Source organism: Molossus molossus, unplaced genomic scaffold, assembly GCF_014108415.1.
Source record: "Molossus molossus isolate mMolMol1 unplaced genomic scaffold, mMolMol1.p scaffold_m16_p_23, whole genome shotgun sequence".
NCBI lineage: Eukaryota > Metazoa > Chordata > Mammalia > Chiroptera > Molossidae > Molossus > Molossus molossus.
Window position 1 is genome coordinate 18,527,326 of NW_023425359.1, and position 17,435 is coordinate 18,544,760.

Sequence of the window (17,435 nt, forward strand, 5' to 3'; positions counted from 1 at the left end):
CCCACCCCATTCTTATTTTAAAAATACACCAACATTGGAAGAGAAGACACTGCTAAGTGTTCCAAGGCTGTCCCTATTGGTGGCAGAGTCCATTGTCAATACAGGGTTTTTGCATGAAATGATGTAGATCTCGTGAACCTTAGGACAAGTCCCTTGATTTACCCAGACCCCTGTCTTTATAAAATAAAGTGCACAGAATGCGACCCTTGAGGGTTATTAGAAGATCGAAATGAGATGATATATTTAAAAGAGACTGACACATAAAATGGAATCGAGGGATGTAATAAATGGGTTACCTAACTAATTTGACACGGGAATCCCCGAGTGCCTTCTAGGCCTGGCATGCATGTACTTCTGTCCCAGCTCCTGACACGGACTGAAAAGCCACGCTCCTCGCCTTCACCTGGGGCCTGCCTGTCTACTAGAAATAGCTCTGTCACTATTCAGACCTGCCTGGAACACTGCTTTGGACAAAAGACAGCAGCCGTATGGATTCCTCAGTCGTGTTTTGTCCAGCTGTGTGCCATTTATCTCTCATCTTGCAAATAGATCGGAGAGACTTTTCCCATCCCCTGTGCCTTACCATCACCCACATCAGCCCACAACCAAGATCCCCATGACATACTTTCACACGTGTGTGGATCCCACCTCCCAGTTGGAACCTTGAATGGGGGCGGGGGGCTGGGGACTCACGTGGCAGAAAGGAAGCCACACCCAGGCTTCTCCAACACGCGGCTGTCATGCTGCCTCCGTGTGTCTCGCCAGCCCACCTCTGTGCACGTGCTCACAATAAGCAACCGCGCTGTTTATTTTTAGACCCTTCCCTGCCTCTCCCAGGGAGCAGAGTCCCATAGTTAACCAGTTGGCAAGGACAGGAAGCTACCCTGGACACGCACGGTTTGTTACAAGATTAGCAAGTCCACCAAAGTCTTCTCACGTCTACCTGACCTCTGAGAAGAGATGCTGAGAGTTACCGTCAATAAAAACCTCAGCACCACCAGAGAGGCGGAGGAGTGTGCGACACATACTATTCTTCCCACTGTGGCCCTATGCATGTCTTGGGAGGAGGGGCGGGCTTAACTCCTTTACCTGGGAAACAGCACCTTCTTCAGGCCAGTGGATGTCGTGGGACAGTTCTGTGAATGGGACCCAGGTCCCTGAAATGCCAGGTCACCCAGGTCTCCAGTCACCCAAGTCCCAGGTCACCCAGGTCAAAGGAAGGCTGTGCAGGAACAAGGCGGGGTAACTAAGGGTCGTTTGTAGTTTCCGCCAAGCAGTTCTCCTAGATGCTGCTGTTCCCCTTCACTCTACAAAGCTGCGCTGTTCAAACCTTCTCTTGTCTGGCCAGTGTGGCCCAGTGATTGAGTGTTGACCCACACACCAAGAGGTCACCTGTTCGATTCCCGGTCAGGGCACCTGCCCAGGTTGTGGGCCTGATCCTCAGTGAGGGGCGTGCAGGAGGCGGCCAATCGATGTTCTCTCTCATCCATGTTTCTCTCTCTCCCTCTCACTTCCTCTCTCTCTAAAATCAATAAAGAAGAAAAAAATGTTTAAACCTTCACTTTCCTTCATTGTTGTTGTGTAGTTGTTATGTCATTTTGTTGTTGTTAATCCTCACCCGAGGATATTTTTCCCATTGATTTTTAGATAGAATGGAAGGGAGTAAGGGAGGGAGAGAGGGAGGGAGGGAGGGAGGGAGGGAAACATCAATGTGAGAGAGACACATCAATCGGGGCTAGGGATTGAACCTGCAACCCAGGTACATGCCTTTGATTGGGAATCGAACCCACAACCCTTCGGCGCACAGGTCAATGCTCTAACCACTGAACCACACCAGCCAGGGCTTTACTTGTTTTGAAGCCAGGCCAAAGGATATGGTGCTCTGGGGCTGATCCCGTGCCTCGAAGTAAAACCCATGATTAGACGGAGATATAAATGATCTTAATAGTGATTATTTAGGTTAAAGAAACCAATTCTTAATTGTTTTTCTAAAGTCAATTTTCAACGATCTACCTGACTGAAGAGGCCCTGTGGCCCCGATGCATCTTTTTCCAGGCCAGTGAGACTTTGAGTACATGGGAAATGCTTTTTAAAATGTAAAACCCTAGGAAACATCTGAGCCATTAATAATCTTAGAGAAATAACACTTTCTAGAAGTCCTTGGGCACTCATTCCGTTACAATGGGGGCCTGTGGCTCACCTAAGTCGTAAGATAGAGACGGTCCCGGAATGTACGTGATTTACAGTGTAACTAAAAGACAATGACGATCATATCAAAGTAGTGGGGTTCACTTCGCCCATGACGACACAAGTAAGACATGAAGCACAAGAGCGAAAATACATAGTGTTTCTAGGGAGGGCTTCTGAACCACCTGCTGGAGAGTCCCCGGCCTGAGAGTCCCCTGACCTGAGTCCCTGGCCTGAGAGTCCCCTGACCTGAGTCCCCTGGCCTGAGTCCCCAGCCTGAGAGTCCCCTGACCTGAGTCCCCGGCCTGAGAGTCCCCCGGCCTGAGGGTCCCCTGACCTGAGAGTCCCCTGGCCTGAGAGTCCCCTGGCCTGAGTCCCCGGCCTGAGAGTCCCCCGGCCTGAGAGTCCCCTGACCTGAGTCCCCTGGCCTGAGTCCCCGGCCTGAGAGTCCCCTGACCTGAGAGTCCCCTGACCTGAGTCCCCCGGCCTGAGGGTCCCTGGCCTTGTGTCAAGGTGCTGGTTTCTGGAGCCACCTTAAAAGGACTAATAATAATCTGGAGGGAGAGGAGGGGACACAAGTTGGGGAATCTGTATCTTTAATAAGCAGCACAGGTAAAACCTGAGCACCTTTTGTGAGATCTCATTAGACCTCAAAACAATCCAACCAAGTGGATCAAGGAACAATTATCCGTCACCGGGGTTACTCACCCTGAGTAAGCAGGGCTTTGAGGGGTGGGAGAGTGTCCATGGACAGAGGGACAGTCATTCTTTCTGCAGTGGCACCTCAAGCAGAATTAAATGCCATTGGAAATGCACCTGGGCCCTGGCCGCATAGCCCAGCTGGTGGTAGCATTGTCCCCATGTGCAGAGGTTGTGGGTTTGATCTCCGGTCTGGGCACATACAGGAACCACCAATGAAGAGAGAGGGAGAGAGAGAGAGAGAGAGAGAGAGAGAGAGAGAGAGAGAGAGAGAGAAACATCGACGTGAAGGGACACATCGAGTGGTTGCCTCCCGCATGACCAACCAGGGCCGGGGACAAACTGCAACTGAGGTACATGCCCTTAGCGGGAACCGAACCTGGGTCTCTCTGGACCGCAGGCTGATGCTCTAACTGCTGAGCCAAACCAGCCAGGGCTTATTGACTGATTTGAGAGAGAGAGAGAGAGAGAGAGAAACATCGATTTGTTGTTCCACTCATTTATGATTCATTGCAATTCCGTGAGCGGGTCCCACCATCGCTTCTCAACGCTGTCCTACCACGAAGTTCCCTCTCCTGAGAGATTCCCAGCAAACGTCCCCAAGGAGGGCAAAGTGCGGATTCCAGATGCACCATGACTGGGGGTCAGCTTGGCTCAGACCCACCGGGGCCCTGTGAGGACAGCCGGGGCCCTTCTGGAATCTGGGGACCAGCGCCAAAGCATTAATGAAATCAGACACGGCTCTATACACACAGCTTCGCTGTTGACGGCGATCCTTCCTGAGAGAGGATTCTTCTGAACGATATCTCTCTCCAAGACAAACTAGCCCCAGTCCCCTCATTCTCTGGGGGACAAAGGCGCCAGTTAGGGGAGATTGGTGGCCATTCAGGGCCCGGCTCTGTCCACGTGGCTGTCCCTGTCTGAGCCACACCACACTGACAAATACCACATCTGGTGACTTCCGGGAGCACGCTCGACAACCTAAGGCCTCATCCTCTGAGGACGTACAAATGAATGACTGAGTTATTATTCAAATCAAGATGACTTTTGAACAGACATATTCAAGGGCGGCGGTGATGCGGCAGGGCCTGAGGGATCAGCCAGAATTCAGCTTTGCTTCTGCCTGGGCTCCTCCGGGTACCAGACAGAGGCCCGGCATCCTCCAGGCTGGGCGTCCCTCTCAACGTCACACCCCAAATGCCAAGCCATGAGCTGCCCTTGGGAACACTGACCGAATCATCCATCTTCTGCAGGGAAATGTCCTCAGTCTGCGATATTTTTTTTCCTTCTCAAGTAGACTCAGAATAAGCCATTCACTTTTTTTGGGGGGAGGGGGCGCTTTTCTCAGCTGGTAACTGAATTCTAAGAGTTTATGACAAAGAAACACAACGTCAGTGGTATTGTCGTTAAGATGTCAAAGCCCAAGTGAAAATGAGGGTAGGTCAGTGGATAGAAAAATCAATGACCGAATAGGAACAAAACCCCAAATGGAAAGAATGATGAAGTTACTGTCCCTTATGACAGAGAGAGAATGAGCCCTGATGAATTTAGTCAGAGAAGCGTTAACGATACTAATATGAATCCCAAACTTGAAAATGAAGTTATAGCCCTGCCGGTGTGGCTCAGTGGATTGAACGTGGTCTCAATCTGAGAGGTCCTGGTTCGATTCCCAGTCAGGGCACATGCTCAGGTTTCAGGCTCAATCCCCAGTAGGGGGCGTACAGGAGGCAGCTGATCCATGTTTCTCTCTCACATTGATGTTTCTCTCTCTCTCTCAAAAAAAACAAAACAATAAAAACATATTTTTAAAAATCTTTAAAAGAAAATGAAGTTATATACCCCAGAAAATTCCCATTTATGTTTTGGCAACAATAAACAGTGCTTTAACATGCATGAGTCAATACTGTATTTATTAGCTTTGCAAAGACCAGTGGACTGCTGGTCACCTCAGGGTCTTTACCAAAAAGAAACTTGGCGTCCTCATTCCCGGCAGAGTGACAAACGCGTGTTCCGGCCTCAAGGGACAGAACAGCTAATTGTGAGCTAGAGTCAAGCCAGATGTGGTATTTATTTGTCAGCGTGGTGTGGCTCAGACAGGGACAGCCACATGGACAGAGCCAATGTCAAAGTTGCTGCATTTTTCTTTTCCTTTTTTTTTTTTTTATCCTCACCCAGGACATTTTTGCATTTATCTTCAGATAGAGTGGGAGGGAGAGAGGGGAGAAGAGAGAGAGAGGGAGAGAGAGAAACATCAATGTGAGAGACACATCGAGAGGTCACCACCCACACGACCCCATCCGGGCCGGGGACAAACTGCAACCGAGGTACGTGCCCTTAGCGGGAACCGAACCTGGGACTCTCTGGTCCGCGGGCCGACGCTCTAACCGCTGAGCCAAACCGGCCAGGGCCACCGCATTTTCTTGTTCTTTCAGGAGGCAGCAAAGGTGCGACCACATGTCCTGAAACCGGCAACATCTCCAAGAACAAGCAGTCTATTTCTCCAACGGCGGTTCCCTGGCTTCATTCAGAACCACGACGTCTCTTTCTGGGGAACACCCTGCTTCATCCGGACCCACAGGGGGCGGCACGGGGGGCCTGAGGGAAGGAGGACACCCTCCCCCCATCAGGGACCTGTGACCAGGTCATGTGAGAGCAAACAGCTGCCTGTGGAGCCTGCAAATGCACCCAAACTACTTCCAGAAGGTTCAGGCCTCGCGATGTCCAGACAGCTTTCTCCGCTGGCCTTCGGGTCCTCAGGTGGTTGTGGTGGGAGGAACCCCTGAGCCCCACATTTCTGAGGATCCAAGAGCTCATGTGGGAGGAGAAGGGGTGCCGGGTCACCAGGAGGCCTTCCCGCTGTCCAGTCAACTCGGCTCCTCTCCGACGGCCGCGCTGTCTCACACCGGCGAGGTGGGGTCCCTGGGCTGGTCCACAAAAGCCGGGACACTGCCTCCCGCGGAGGACGCCTCCCCGACGTCACCTCCCCCTGCCCTGGCGGTGACCCTGACGACCCTCCCCTTCCGCTCGTCCACCTTCCTCTTCGACACCTCCACTCCCTGATGTCATTTTGCTGCTGAAATCTTTGGGTTTTTTCGTTTTCTTAGTGGATGGCCTGAGACTGCTGTGGCTGGTACTTGGTTATGGAGGTGGAAGGAGATCTGCCCAAGTCCAGCTGCAGTCGCTGAGCTGCCCCAGCCTGGGCTCCCCGGCCTGGCTTCGTCCTCACCAGACACTCGCCAGGGGTGGCGAGGGGGGCGGGGGGGGGGGGGCGGCGAGGCGGACAGGGGGCGGCGGGGCGGCGGGGAGGGTAGGGGGGCGGTGGGGAGGGCGGGGGGGCGGCGAGGAGGGCAGGGGGGCGGTGAGGAGGGTAGGGGGGTGGTGTGGAGGGTAGGGGGTGGCGGGGAGGCGGTGGGGAGGGTAGGGGGGCGGTGTGGAGGGCAGGGGGGCGGCGAGGAGGGCAGGGGGGGCGGCGAGGAGGGCAGGGGGGCGGCGAGGAGGGCAGGGGGCGGTGTGGAGGGCAGGGGGGCGGCAAGGAGGGTAGGGGGTGGTGTGGAGGGCAGGGGGTGGCGGGGAGGCGGTGGGGAGGGTAGGGGGGCGGTGTGGAGGGCAGGGGGTGGCAAGGGGGTTGGGGGGGCGGTGTGGAGGGCAGGGGGGCGGCGAGGAGGTTAGGGGGGTGGTGTGGAGGGCAGGGGGGCGGCGAGGAGGGTAGGGGGTGGTGTGGAGGGCCGGGGCCCTGTGAGGAGGGCGGGGGGGGGGGGGCGGCGAGGAGGGTAGGGGGTGGTGTGGAGGGCCGGAGCCCTGTGAGGAGGGCGGGGGGGGGCGGCGAGGAGGGCGGGAGGGTGGCGAGGAGGGCAGGGGGGTGGTGTGGAGGGCCAGGGCCCTGTGAGGAGGGCGGGGGGGGCGGCGAGGAGGGCAGGGTGGTGGTGTGGAGGGCAGGGGGGCGGTGTGGAGGGCCGGGGCCCTGTGAGCGGCTGCACTGAGCCCGGGGCACCGGCCACAGACCCTCGCCGTGCATGTGGGGACGTGGTGGAAAGCACCACTTAGTCCTGGCTGGACTCCGGGCTATGTGCCCGGAAGACAGCGAGCTGAGGGCTCTGTGGCTCATTCAGAGATCAGGGACAATGTCACATTCCCCCTGGAAATGTATATATCCTGTGAAACAACTGGTAACATCTTGAGATGTCCGCCCCTCCCCCCGCAAAAAACGATCAAAAGTGGAAATGAATTCGCGGACCGCGCGCAGCAAGGCCCCCTCGCTGGGCGCCCCCCGCCCCCCACGGCGTGGGCTTCGGCCTGGGACCCAGGGCGCCGGCACCGGCTGCAGCTCAGGGTCAGCAGCAGGAACGTTTCCCGAGGACAGCGCCGGCCCCGCAGCCTGGATTTCAGCGGTGCGTCGGGGGTGCCCAGTCCGTGGCGCTTCGGCTCCCCACGGCGTGTGGTGTCACTGCCCCCGCAGACCCCTGTTTCAGCAGCACCAGAAGCCCGAGGCTGGCACCAGCAGCGGCGTGTCACGATCAGCGGGTGGCGACCTCCCTTCCGAGCGGCATATGCAGAACCGAGCGCCTTCCAGTCGGGGGTGTGAGGTTCAGTGACCAACGGCTGCCATGCAGAGTAGGCCAATGGGGGGCGCTAGGTACTTCCTCCCACACGTAACGGGCACCTTGACACCCCCAGGGAGCAGGAATTCCATCCTTCACAAGTGAAGGAGCCGAGGTCAGCGACAACCCAGCTGCACAGCCAGTAATGGGGGAGCCCCGATCGGAACGTGGCAGGAAGCGGCTTCGGTGTCAACGGGGTAGCCTTAATGACTTGCAGGGACAGAGTCAAGTGGCCAACCTAAACAGGACCCATTTTAACAACTGCCAGAGTTAGGCCCAAGGACTGGGGCTTCCTGTCTCTGATGTCACCTCCTGCCTTTCAGCCTCCGAGACTTTCTTTTTTTGTGTGTGATCATTTTTCTTTTCTTTATTGATTTTAGAGAGAGAAGAAGGGAGGGGGAGAGCGATAGAAACATTGATGAGAGAGAACATCGATTGGCCGCCTCCTGCGTGCCCCCCACTGGGGATCGGGCCCACAACCTGGGCATGTGTCCTCACCAGGAATCAAACCGGCGACCTCTTGGTGCAGGGGTCGACGTCGACTCAACCACTGAGCCACACCGGCCGGACCAGTCTTATTCTCTAAAGGGGAATACTCATTCATTCACCAAGCATTTACTGAGAAAATACGATGCGCTAGTTTCTGCAAGAGTACGAGCAAGGCTGAGCCGCCTCCTGTTGTGAGGCAGCTTACAAACCAGCGAAGAAGACAGGTCAGAACACAGCCAGACCTTACCAGCCGCCAAAGGCAAGAGACGGAGCTGGAGGTGAGTATCAGTGCTGTAAGCGCACAAGAGCTCATCACATACGACGAGGAGAACAAAAGAAGTTTCACAAGGAGGCAGCCTCTGACTAAACCTCAAGGGTGCTTGAAGGTGTTGAAAGATGGAGCTGCTAGTAGGAGAAACGGCATAAACAAAGGCCCAGGGGCAGGAATACAACAGGCCCGTTGGGGGAAGGCAAAGAGGCTGAGGTGGCTGGAGTGTGGTTTCCAAGCAGAGACTTAGCGAGAGGTGGGCTGGGAGTGGAACCTACAAGGAAAAGAAAGAGATGACGGCCCCAAGACATCCCAGGCTAAAGGGAGTGTCTTCTAGAATCTCCATTTCCAATCACATTTTAGTGTGCCTGAAATACCTCTTTTCACATCTCAAAATCCATGGCATGTCCTGGTAAAAGAGTTTCCTTCTTCGTGGCGCGTAAAATAATGGTGCCTCTTAGAACCCACGGCGCGCGCGATGCGATGAATTACAGCTGCCGTGCCAAGTGGGCCCACCAGTGCCAGACACGAGCTCGGTGCTCTTCCTCCCTGCCACCCTGTCCTCCACAACCCCAGGACGCGGGTCTCTTCATCTCTGCAAGTGAAGAAACTGAGGCCTGTCCAGGAAGCCGACCACCATCCATGCAGACATTCCAGAACAGGGAAGAACCAGGAGCAATACAGAGATCGTGGGGAAGAGGTCAACGGGGTGTTTCATGCCCTGTCGGGGCCACCAAGCCAGCCCAGGAAGCAAGGTGGGGGTCACCCCACAGCACACTTCAACACCCACTTCCGGTTACCAGGGGTGAGGAAGAAACAGAAGACAGCGATAACGACGACTGATCCGTTTGTGGCCACAGCCTGATCCACACTCTGCTCAGATTCCTCCTGACCGAGGGACAGAAGGAAGCAAGCTCTGCAGTCTCCACAAACCCATCCGCAAATCCTCGCTCGCTATTCGACTTAAAACACCCGCAGCACGCGAAACTCAAAATGATCTTGGTTTAAAGAATATTGAGAACGAGAGGCATAGCACATGGTTTCAAAGTGACCATGGGGACATTCGTGTATCTCTGGCCAGAGGCACATTTCGTCAAGCCGTTCAGCATAGGAAGAGGGGAACCCACCCTCCTGCAGAAGGGCTGCCTAAGGAGAGCGGGCACGTCAGGGGAGGCCAAGCCCTCTCTCCAGGATCCCTCCGAGCCTGCAATGCCACAGCTAGACAGATGGGGGCTTCCAGACCCTTCCACCGTCTCTGCATGCAGCTCACCTTCCTATTAGACCTACAAGGAGGGGGGGGTGATGGGCAGGGGGTGTCGGGCCGGGAGTCCCAACTCCGCAGTGGGCCTGTGATCTCTCCCTGGACCAGGTCCCTGCACTCACCTAGAACTGCACCTGGAGTGTGCTGTCATCGCTGGGCCGAGGCCGAGGAGCCAGTGACCTCCCCGGTTCTCACCCAGATCTGACGGTGGATCAACAGTGAGTCATTGGCCCTTTTTTTCACATCTCCGTTTCCTCTAGGAAACACATCTGTCATTTCTTCATATCTTTATAGGAAAGATGCCACGGCGGGCTCACATCAGCGCTCTTGCACCAAGCAGAAGCCGGCATTCCAAGGGTACAGCTCCTGAAGTCGACCCCAGGGAGACCCAGAGGGCTCCAAGTCCTGCTGGGAGGTCCCGTGCTCCCCACCTGCGCCTGCAGCTGCAAAGCTCCATGGGGTGAGGAGTCCTCAGGAGAGGCTTGAAGCAGCCTGACCCCACTTGGCAACCCAGACAGCCCCGCTTCAGCTCTAAACAGTGCGTTTCTTTGAGGGTTTTTCCTAGTCCTTGAAAAGTACAAGAAAGAGCAGGGAGGAAATCCTGACAGAGTAAGTGGCCCAAGCTAAATGCAACCACAATTGGGCACTAGAGTTAGGGCAGGCAATGCTGCAGGAAAGGTGAAGGGATTAAAGTTGGTCTGTTCGCTAATAACTGTCATTGCGAAGCCATACGGTTCCAATCTCCGATCTCTCTGTCTCTACCTCTCTCTGTCTCTGTCTCTCTTTCTCTTTCTCGCACACACATGCACAGAGAGAAACGTGAAAAATAAAATCTCTGAACATCAAGCAAAACTACTACTACGTTCCAGCAACGGCTAATATCTTCCTTCCCTGGGCAACTGGCCCACAGTCCAGTAGTTCATGCACAGAAAGACCTATCCCTGAACAGAACCTTACGTCGCATTTCCCCCCAAAACACAGTGCGATTGGGATTTATTCTCCGTTCTGCGATTTCCCTTGGAAAGTGACAGGGGATGTAGGAAAGGACAGTGTTTGGTATTGAATGTTTAACATTCACGTGAAACAATGACAAAGGAAACCTCACTGCGCTGTTTCGGGCTGTATATTTTGGTTCATCTAATTCAATATGACAGAATAAACCAACACGATTATTTACTTTCTTTGGTTGCCTAGCTTGGAGGGCCCACTTTTCATTAACATGAATTGCTTATTTTCTCTGCAAGGGAAACCCAAGATAATCTGTCACTTCTCCCTTTGTTCTGAGGAACACCACTGGCGGATGACAGTTAGTCATGGGTGGGACCACATCATTCCTTAGGCTAGCTGAATGGGACCATTGGATGCCTCTAATTTAGATGTTTTAAGATCATCATCATAAAGCATATACTATACCACATGGTCCAATTCGTGCTCCTATTTAATTGAGATAACGTCCTGTTTATCTTTCTATTCAATGCTCTCATTTTAATGTCCTTTTGAGCATAAAGATACTTTATTTTCATGGCGATCACTTTAAAAATGTTACCACCAACAGAATTCAGTACCCCAAAATACAGATCGGGGTTATCAGGGCTTCTCAACTGACACTTTGGGCCGGATTGTTCTTTGATATAAGGGAGGGGGGTGCAGCTGTCCTGTGCATTTTAGGAGGGTCAGCAAAATCTCCACCCACTGAATGCCCACAGCACCCCTCCAATGCCAGTCAGGACAACCATAAATGTCAAATGCATCCTGGGGGCGGGGGCTGTGTGTGTTAGAACCACCACCAGTACCTGATTGGTTACCATGAGAAAGGGAGAGGGAAGCTAGAAAATGCAACTTCCTGCCTCTTCCTTTTGTTGAGTGTCCAATTCTCTGCAGATGTTAATTGTCCATTATTTGACACCTTCTCTGGTTAAGGAAGTCACTCTTGCTAAGTCTCTAAAGCCTGTGCAATGTCGTTTCAAGAGCTGTGTCTTGAACTTCAAATGGATTATTGTCCAAAGGACTAGAAATCCACCGATTCCCACTGGGTAAACGATCGGTACACCCAAGCATAACTCCACTTTGAACCTTAAACTAACAGCATGTGAAAAGATCAATATGAATAAATTCAAAACTAATCAGACCCCTTCTTTAAATGTTGACACAGTATTATTTATATCCCATAAATACCTTTCTTGACTAAAATTCATCCTAGGAGATTGGCAACGAGCCAGTTCTATTCATATTTACTGTATTTATATAGTGTGCTGGGCCAAGGATAATATTTAACACAAAATATGCCTGAAGGCATATACAATATCTCTTATATTTTTACTTTTAAATTTCCACATTGCTAAAAATATTTAGTCTGAACTGTATAAAATGTCCCACAGAGGGCTCTCAGAGATCTGTAATGATATATAGCTCATCGAGTATAATTAGAGCATATTTGTAATATTTGAGCTCGAGTCCCTCCCTGAACGCTAATAAGTTGGTGGTAAAAAATGAACCAGTGAACTTTCCCATGCCTTGGGCTCTGCGGCTTCTGACCTCACCGAATTCACTGCAAGAAATGACAGGCAGGCTCCCTCCCCACAGCCACGCGCAGGTCCTAAAGGGGAAGGTTGGTATAGAAGCCAATGCTGTTACTTTCAATTTGCTCTTTAAAAAATATGGTGGAGTGATTTTTCTCTTTTCTTCCGCCACCCCCCACCCCCCTTGGAAAGGTTTACTATATTGCAGTATAACTAGAAAGTGCTGGAAAATCAGTTAACCTACTTTCTATAAAATTGCTCACAGCCCTTGCACAGTAGGATCACATCTGCTGCTGGCATGGTTTTCTGCTCCGAAGCTTTGCATGCACAAGACAGGATTGGAGAAGCCTGTATTTCTGCATGCAAACTGACAGTATGTTTTTCAAACACTGGGCTGATTAGAAGTTTTGATTTATTTCGTGGCTAGGGGCGGAATGGGGAAGAGTGTCCACATGTTGCCATACCCTCTGAAGTCCCAGCGAGAATTTTTCCAGTTTGGGGATCACTACGATCCTGGGCCAGGTCATCTCAGCCCTTTGGACCGACTTACACAACAAAGAACAAAAAACGAACACCCTCTTGGGTAACCTGCTCTCCCTACCTATCTAAAGATGAATTCAGACCTCCTCTGTTAAAAAACACTGGCAATTCATTAGCAAGGTAAGCACACTAAGGGATGGCATGTTCAGCGTCTATATAACGAACTTGCCCCTCTGCCCAAATACCAGTAGAAACATACATGTGCTAGAAAAAGCAAACTGACTCAGCCCCATGTTCGGTCTCAAAGGTTTTGGACTAATTACAATGAACTTTCTTGCCTAATATCTCCTTGGCTTCTCCCCAGACAGAAAGCTTCGCTTCCCGCAGGGAACAACCAGGGTGGAGCGTATTTTCACCAGTGTGGTGGATGGTGCCATCATTACAATAATAAAACCATCCCACTGGCCAGGATCCCCTGCGTCTGCTCTGCTCTTGAAGAAGAAGAAGAGAAGCTACAGCAAAAGAGAGGTCGCCAGGAAGGCTGGGGTGAGCTACACGGGCGGACGTTCTGCGACCATCAAGGAGACAGGGCAAGTCACAGAACTGCCCTTGTCAAACTAAAAATAAATATTAAAAGAGAAAAACTCCACCCTACAGCTAGAACCTCTAGGATCGAATGATCAAGATGGCCATATTATCTGTTTAGGAGCGACACAGGACTTTGTGGAGGCAGCCAGCAAGTATATAGGGCATGGAGAGAGGTGGAGAGAACTGGGCAGCCAATGAAAAGTTTACAACTTGGGGTTTGGACTATGCAAATGTCGAAGTTCTTTCTCTCTCTCTCTTTTTCTTCTTCTTCCTGGTATTTAACCCTCTCAGGTATCACGGGATGCTTCTCTTTTCTTTCTTTCTTTTTTTTTTTTAAAGAATTTGGAACTAATTCTAAGATAACTGTCCTTCCCCCGCCCCCCCCCCCAGGAACTCCCCAATAAATCATTTCACTTCCATTGCTACTGTGTGCCAGCTGGTTTTGAGGACACTGCCCTCAGAAAAGCTAGTTTACTAAAAAAACAACTCAGCGGTCTTCTACTCTATCTGAGTTTTAGGAATGCACCCAAGTAACTGCAGGGGCCCAGGGCTCAGGAGGGAGAAGGATACACGCAGAAGAAAAATGATCTGCTACCCCGAGAGCTTCAGAAGACAGGTTTGAGGGGATTCTGGAAAACCCGTGCAAACCCCCTTCGACACCCTCAGGAAAGAAGTCCTTCTCACCACTCCAGGTGACAGCAGAAGGGGCCGTGGTTACAAGAGCTGGCCTCTGGGGTATGTAAACACCTAGCTGTGGCAATAGGTTCAAGAACCGGGGGTTCGGAGGTAGGTTTTTGGAGGGGCTTCACCAAATCGGGTTTGTCTTGGCGATGCTGACGTTTTGGGGGGAGCTGGAGACAATAGGGAAGCCCGGGGGAGCCTTTTGATAGGTCCGCACCAACAGGGGCGCCTTCCGGAGAGGCTAGCTTTGGGCCACTCTTTTTTTTTTTTTTAACCCTTCATGCACCAGCTGGACAGTCTCCACGCCCGTGGGGCCAAGAAAAGAAACCCACCAAGATGTCCCTGCTGAACTCGGCCCCAGGAAGCGCCTCTGGGGGGTGACAGAGTGGAAACCGACTTGTAGCCGGTGGCCGAGCAAAGAATTTCGGGGGCGAGGAAAAGAGAAAATCGCCTTGGGAAGGACCGAGACGCTGGGGGGAAGGGAGACATGGAGAAAATGCAGTCGAAAGGCAACGTTTTCAAGCGTAACGTTCAGAAAGCAGCACAGGAGCGGAGAGGAGGTGGGTGGGACGCGGGCAGGAGGAGAGACGAGCGGGAGAGACAGGGAGGGTGATCCGGAGGGGTGGCCGTCGGGAGCCTCGGGCAGCGCTACGCCTGGGGTGGAAGCAGGGAGCGGGACTTACTTTCCGAGGGGAAGGAGGGCGGCATGTCTATCTTGTACACCTCCTTGGCGTAGTACTCCTCGTCGCTGCGCTCCCGCTCGCAGGCGGCCGCCCTGCGGCTGGCCTTCTCCTGGAGCAAGTCCCTGGTGCTGTTGTAGATGGAGATCACCTCCGGGGGCACGTCCTCGGGCTCGGGGTAGTCTTCTGGGGGGCTGGTGAGCTTCAGCTTGCTCAGGATCTGCCCGCGGATCGCCTCGATCCTCTTGCGCATGAACTGGTCCATGTCGAGTGTGCTGCAGGTAGAAAGGCTGAGCGCGGCCGTGACCAGATGCAGGAGCAGAAAGGCGCTCAGCACACAGCAGTGCATTTTTTTTTTAAAGGTGGAAAAAGTTAAAAAAAAATAAAAAAATAAAAATAGTAAAAAATGGTATAAAAAAAAAAAAGAAACCAACCAGTCTTAAAATACAGATCAGGTAGATTTTTTTTAAAATGTGAAACTTTTGCAAACAACCGAGTCACTGTCCAATAGGGGAAAAAAAAAACAAAAAGGATATCTTGCTCGAATTCCTTTAAAAAGAAAAGGCCAGTAGTTCCCGAAGTGGAAATATGAATGCACGGTGGGCAGGGGGAACCCTCACTCGGGGGAGTTAGAAGAAGTTTTCCTGGAGCGACGAGACGGGGACACCACCAGTGGCTATTAGGCAGAAATGGATTTCAGAGGAGGACACGGAGTTCAGTGTGTCAGTTTCGGGTGCGGAGTGGCGGATCTGAACTCGGCTCCTCCGGCCAGAAGGGAAGAGATGAAAAGGTCCCGGGGCTGGCAGCTGGCAGGCGGCGGGAGGGGCGCCGCGCGGCGGTAATTTATGGATTTAAAGCCGGAGAGGCTCGGCCCCGTCCACTGCGGCGCTGGGAGCTGGGGCAGCAGCAGCTGGGAGCGGAGGAGCGCACACGTGTGTGAGTGTGAGTGTGAGTGAGTGAGTGTGTGTGTGTGTGTGTCCGCGCGCCCGCGTGTGCGCGCGCTGGGGGGAGCCTGGCGCCGCGGGGAGGCGGCTGCGCTGCGCTGGGCGCTCGGGACGCGCTCGGATCCCGCGGCGTCCCGGCGGCGGCGAGGGCTCTGCTCCCGGAGCCGCGCTGTGGCCTCCACCCCGGCCGAGCGCGCCGACCCGCCCGGCTACTCCACGTTGCTGCCGCCGCCGCCGCTGGCAACAGCGGCCAGCCTCCAGCTCCCTCCTGCGCCTCCCGCTCTCGCGCCGAACGCCAACCCGGCAACAGACGACCGGCCGGCGGCCGCCGTGGCTTTCACCCCGGGACGGCTGGCGGGCAGCTCACGCCGAGGGGTGCGGGGCTTCCCTTGCACTCGCACCCTTCCCCGCCCCTCCCGGTGCCTCTGCCACTTGGACTTGCTCCTTAGGGGAGGCCGGCACTTGGCACCCGGGCACCGACCCTCCTGCCTTCTCCTTTCTGCATCCAGGCAGCCCCTTGGCTGGATCCCGAATGGCTCCCTAGACCGTTATACTAGGTTCTCATCCCCGTCCCAGCCTCCTTCACTTGCGCCCCATCTCTCTCTCTCTCTCTCTCTCTCTCTCTCTCTCTCTCTCTCTCTCTCTCTCTCTCTCTGTCTCTGGGCTCCCGGAGCTCCCCTCGAAGCGAACCCACTGCTGCCAGCAGATAACATCGCGGTCTTGCCTGGGAGGAGAGATTTATAAGTTCCCCCTGAACCACGTGTTTGCCTTCAACAAAGTGACGTGCTAGGATTACAGTCAGAAGCCCTCTGGTTCACTTAGACCACGAGCGCCCTGAACCGCTGAGGGGGTGTGTGCGGGCAGGGAGGGGGAGGTGGAGTGTGCGCCCTGACAAGGGTGATTTACAGTATTTACTTTATATAGTCACATTGGACGGGTCTGCTGAAGGACACGCTATCAAGCCTCCCGTTTGGACTTAGTGGGGCTCACTCACAGCCTCCCAAATGGAATCGCTTGCTCCAGAATGGAAGTCCTTACTCCTGTACTACACACACACACACACACACACACGCACACGCACATGCACGAGCATTAGTTTACTCTGGGCCAAGCCAGTCCTGAGACGCGCCTTCCTACCTGAGAGCCACCTCCTACCTTTTTAGTGGGCTCAGTGACTGCTGTACCCTAACACTGTTCTAATGCCTGTATCCTACAGCAGAATCATTATAGTTTGTTACAGCCTAGCCCTCCATTCGCCTGTGAACTGCTCCAGACAGACCTCCACCTTTCTTACCTGGAGAATGAAATGTATTTGTTTTACTGTGGGAATGAATGGACATCTCAAGTTGCTGCCTAAGCCTCCCCTTGATACGGCTTTCTCTTCTTCTCCGGCTAGACATTCACCACCAGCTTCATTCTTTCCATCACATACTTCCAGGAAGCTGGAATTTTTAGTGTTTGATGTCTACCGTTATACATTACACCTACCTTGACATTTTCTCTTTCAACCCAGTCCAACTTCCATGAGTACAAGAAGAGTTCTTGCCCCTGTTCGCTTTCTCTGACTTGTATTTCACCTTTAGTTACTCAAAGTCAACATTTGCATTTCATCATGACTGTATCCGCACTGACTAGGCAGATGATTTAAACTGGAAACTCTGTTGCGTTTTCCCCCAAACTCAAAGCCTCTATATTATTCCCTAGTTAGGTGTTCCTTTTCCTATAGAAAGGTCACAATGAACTTTCTCTAACTTTTGAAATTGACATGGCCGTGGGGCCTATATTAGTAATTGGAGGGCTGAACAGTTACAATAACAATAGCTAATACCTATTACACACAGTGAGATAGAAGGGCCGGTGTACATGGTCATTTAACCTTCATAACAACCCTATAACGGAGGTATCATCATCGTCGGCATCACTCTTTTACAGACGAGAAGACTGTGGTGAAGGTTAAGTCCCCAGATCAAGACGGCAGTAAGTGGCAGAGTTATGGGCAAGGACGTGTCTGTGTTCTTACCCACCCTGGGCTTCTAAGACA

The 17,435-nt window shown here is 53.0% G+C and overlaps 1 protein-coding gene across 3 annotated transcripts in view; it reads right to left on the minus strand.

Moving 5' to 3' along the window:
• Positions 1-15,383, minus strand: part of TGFB2 (transforming growth factor beta 2) — a 73,052-nt gene extending 57,669 nt beyond the window's left edge. For 2 of the 3 annotated variants that reach the window (XM_036277677.1, XM_036277676.1), the window contains exon 1: positions 14,454-14,839. In XM_036277677.1, the coding sequence (XP_036133570.1) occupies positions 14,454-14,799 (346 nt within the window). In that variant the 5' untranslated portion in view covers positions 14,800-14,839. Of the gene's footprint in view, positions 1-14,453 lie in introns of all 3 variants that reach the window. The other variant, XM_036277675.1, reaches the window with a different exon arrangement.
• Positions 15,384-17,435: the final 2,052 nt, after the last annotated feature.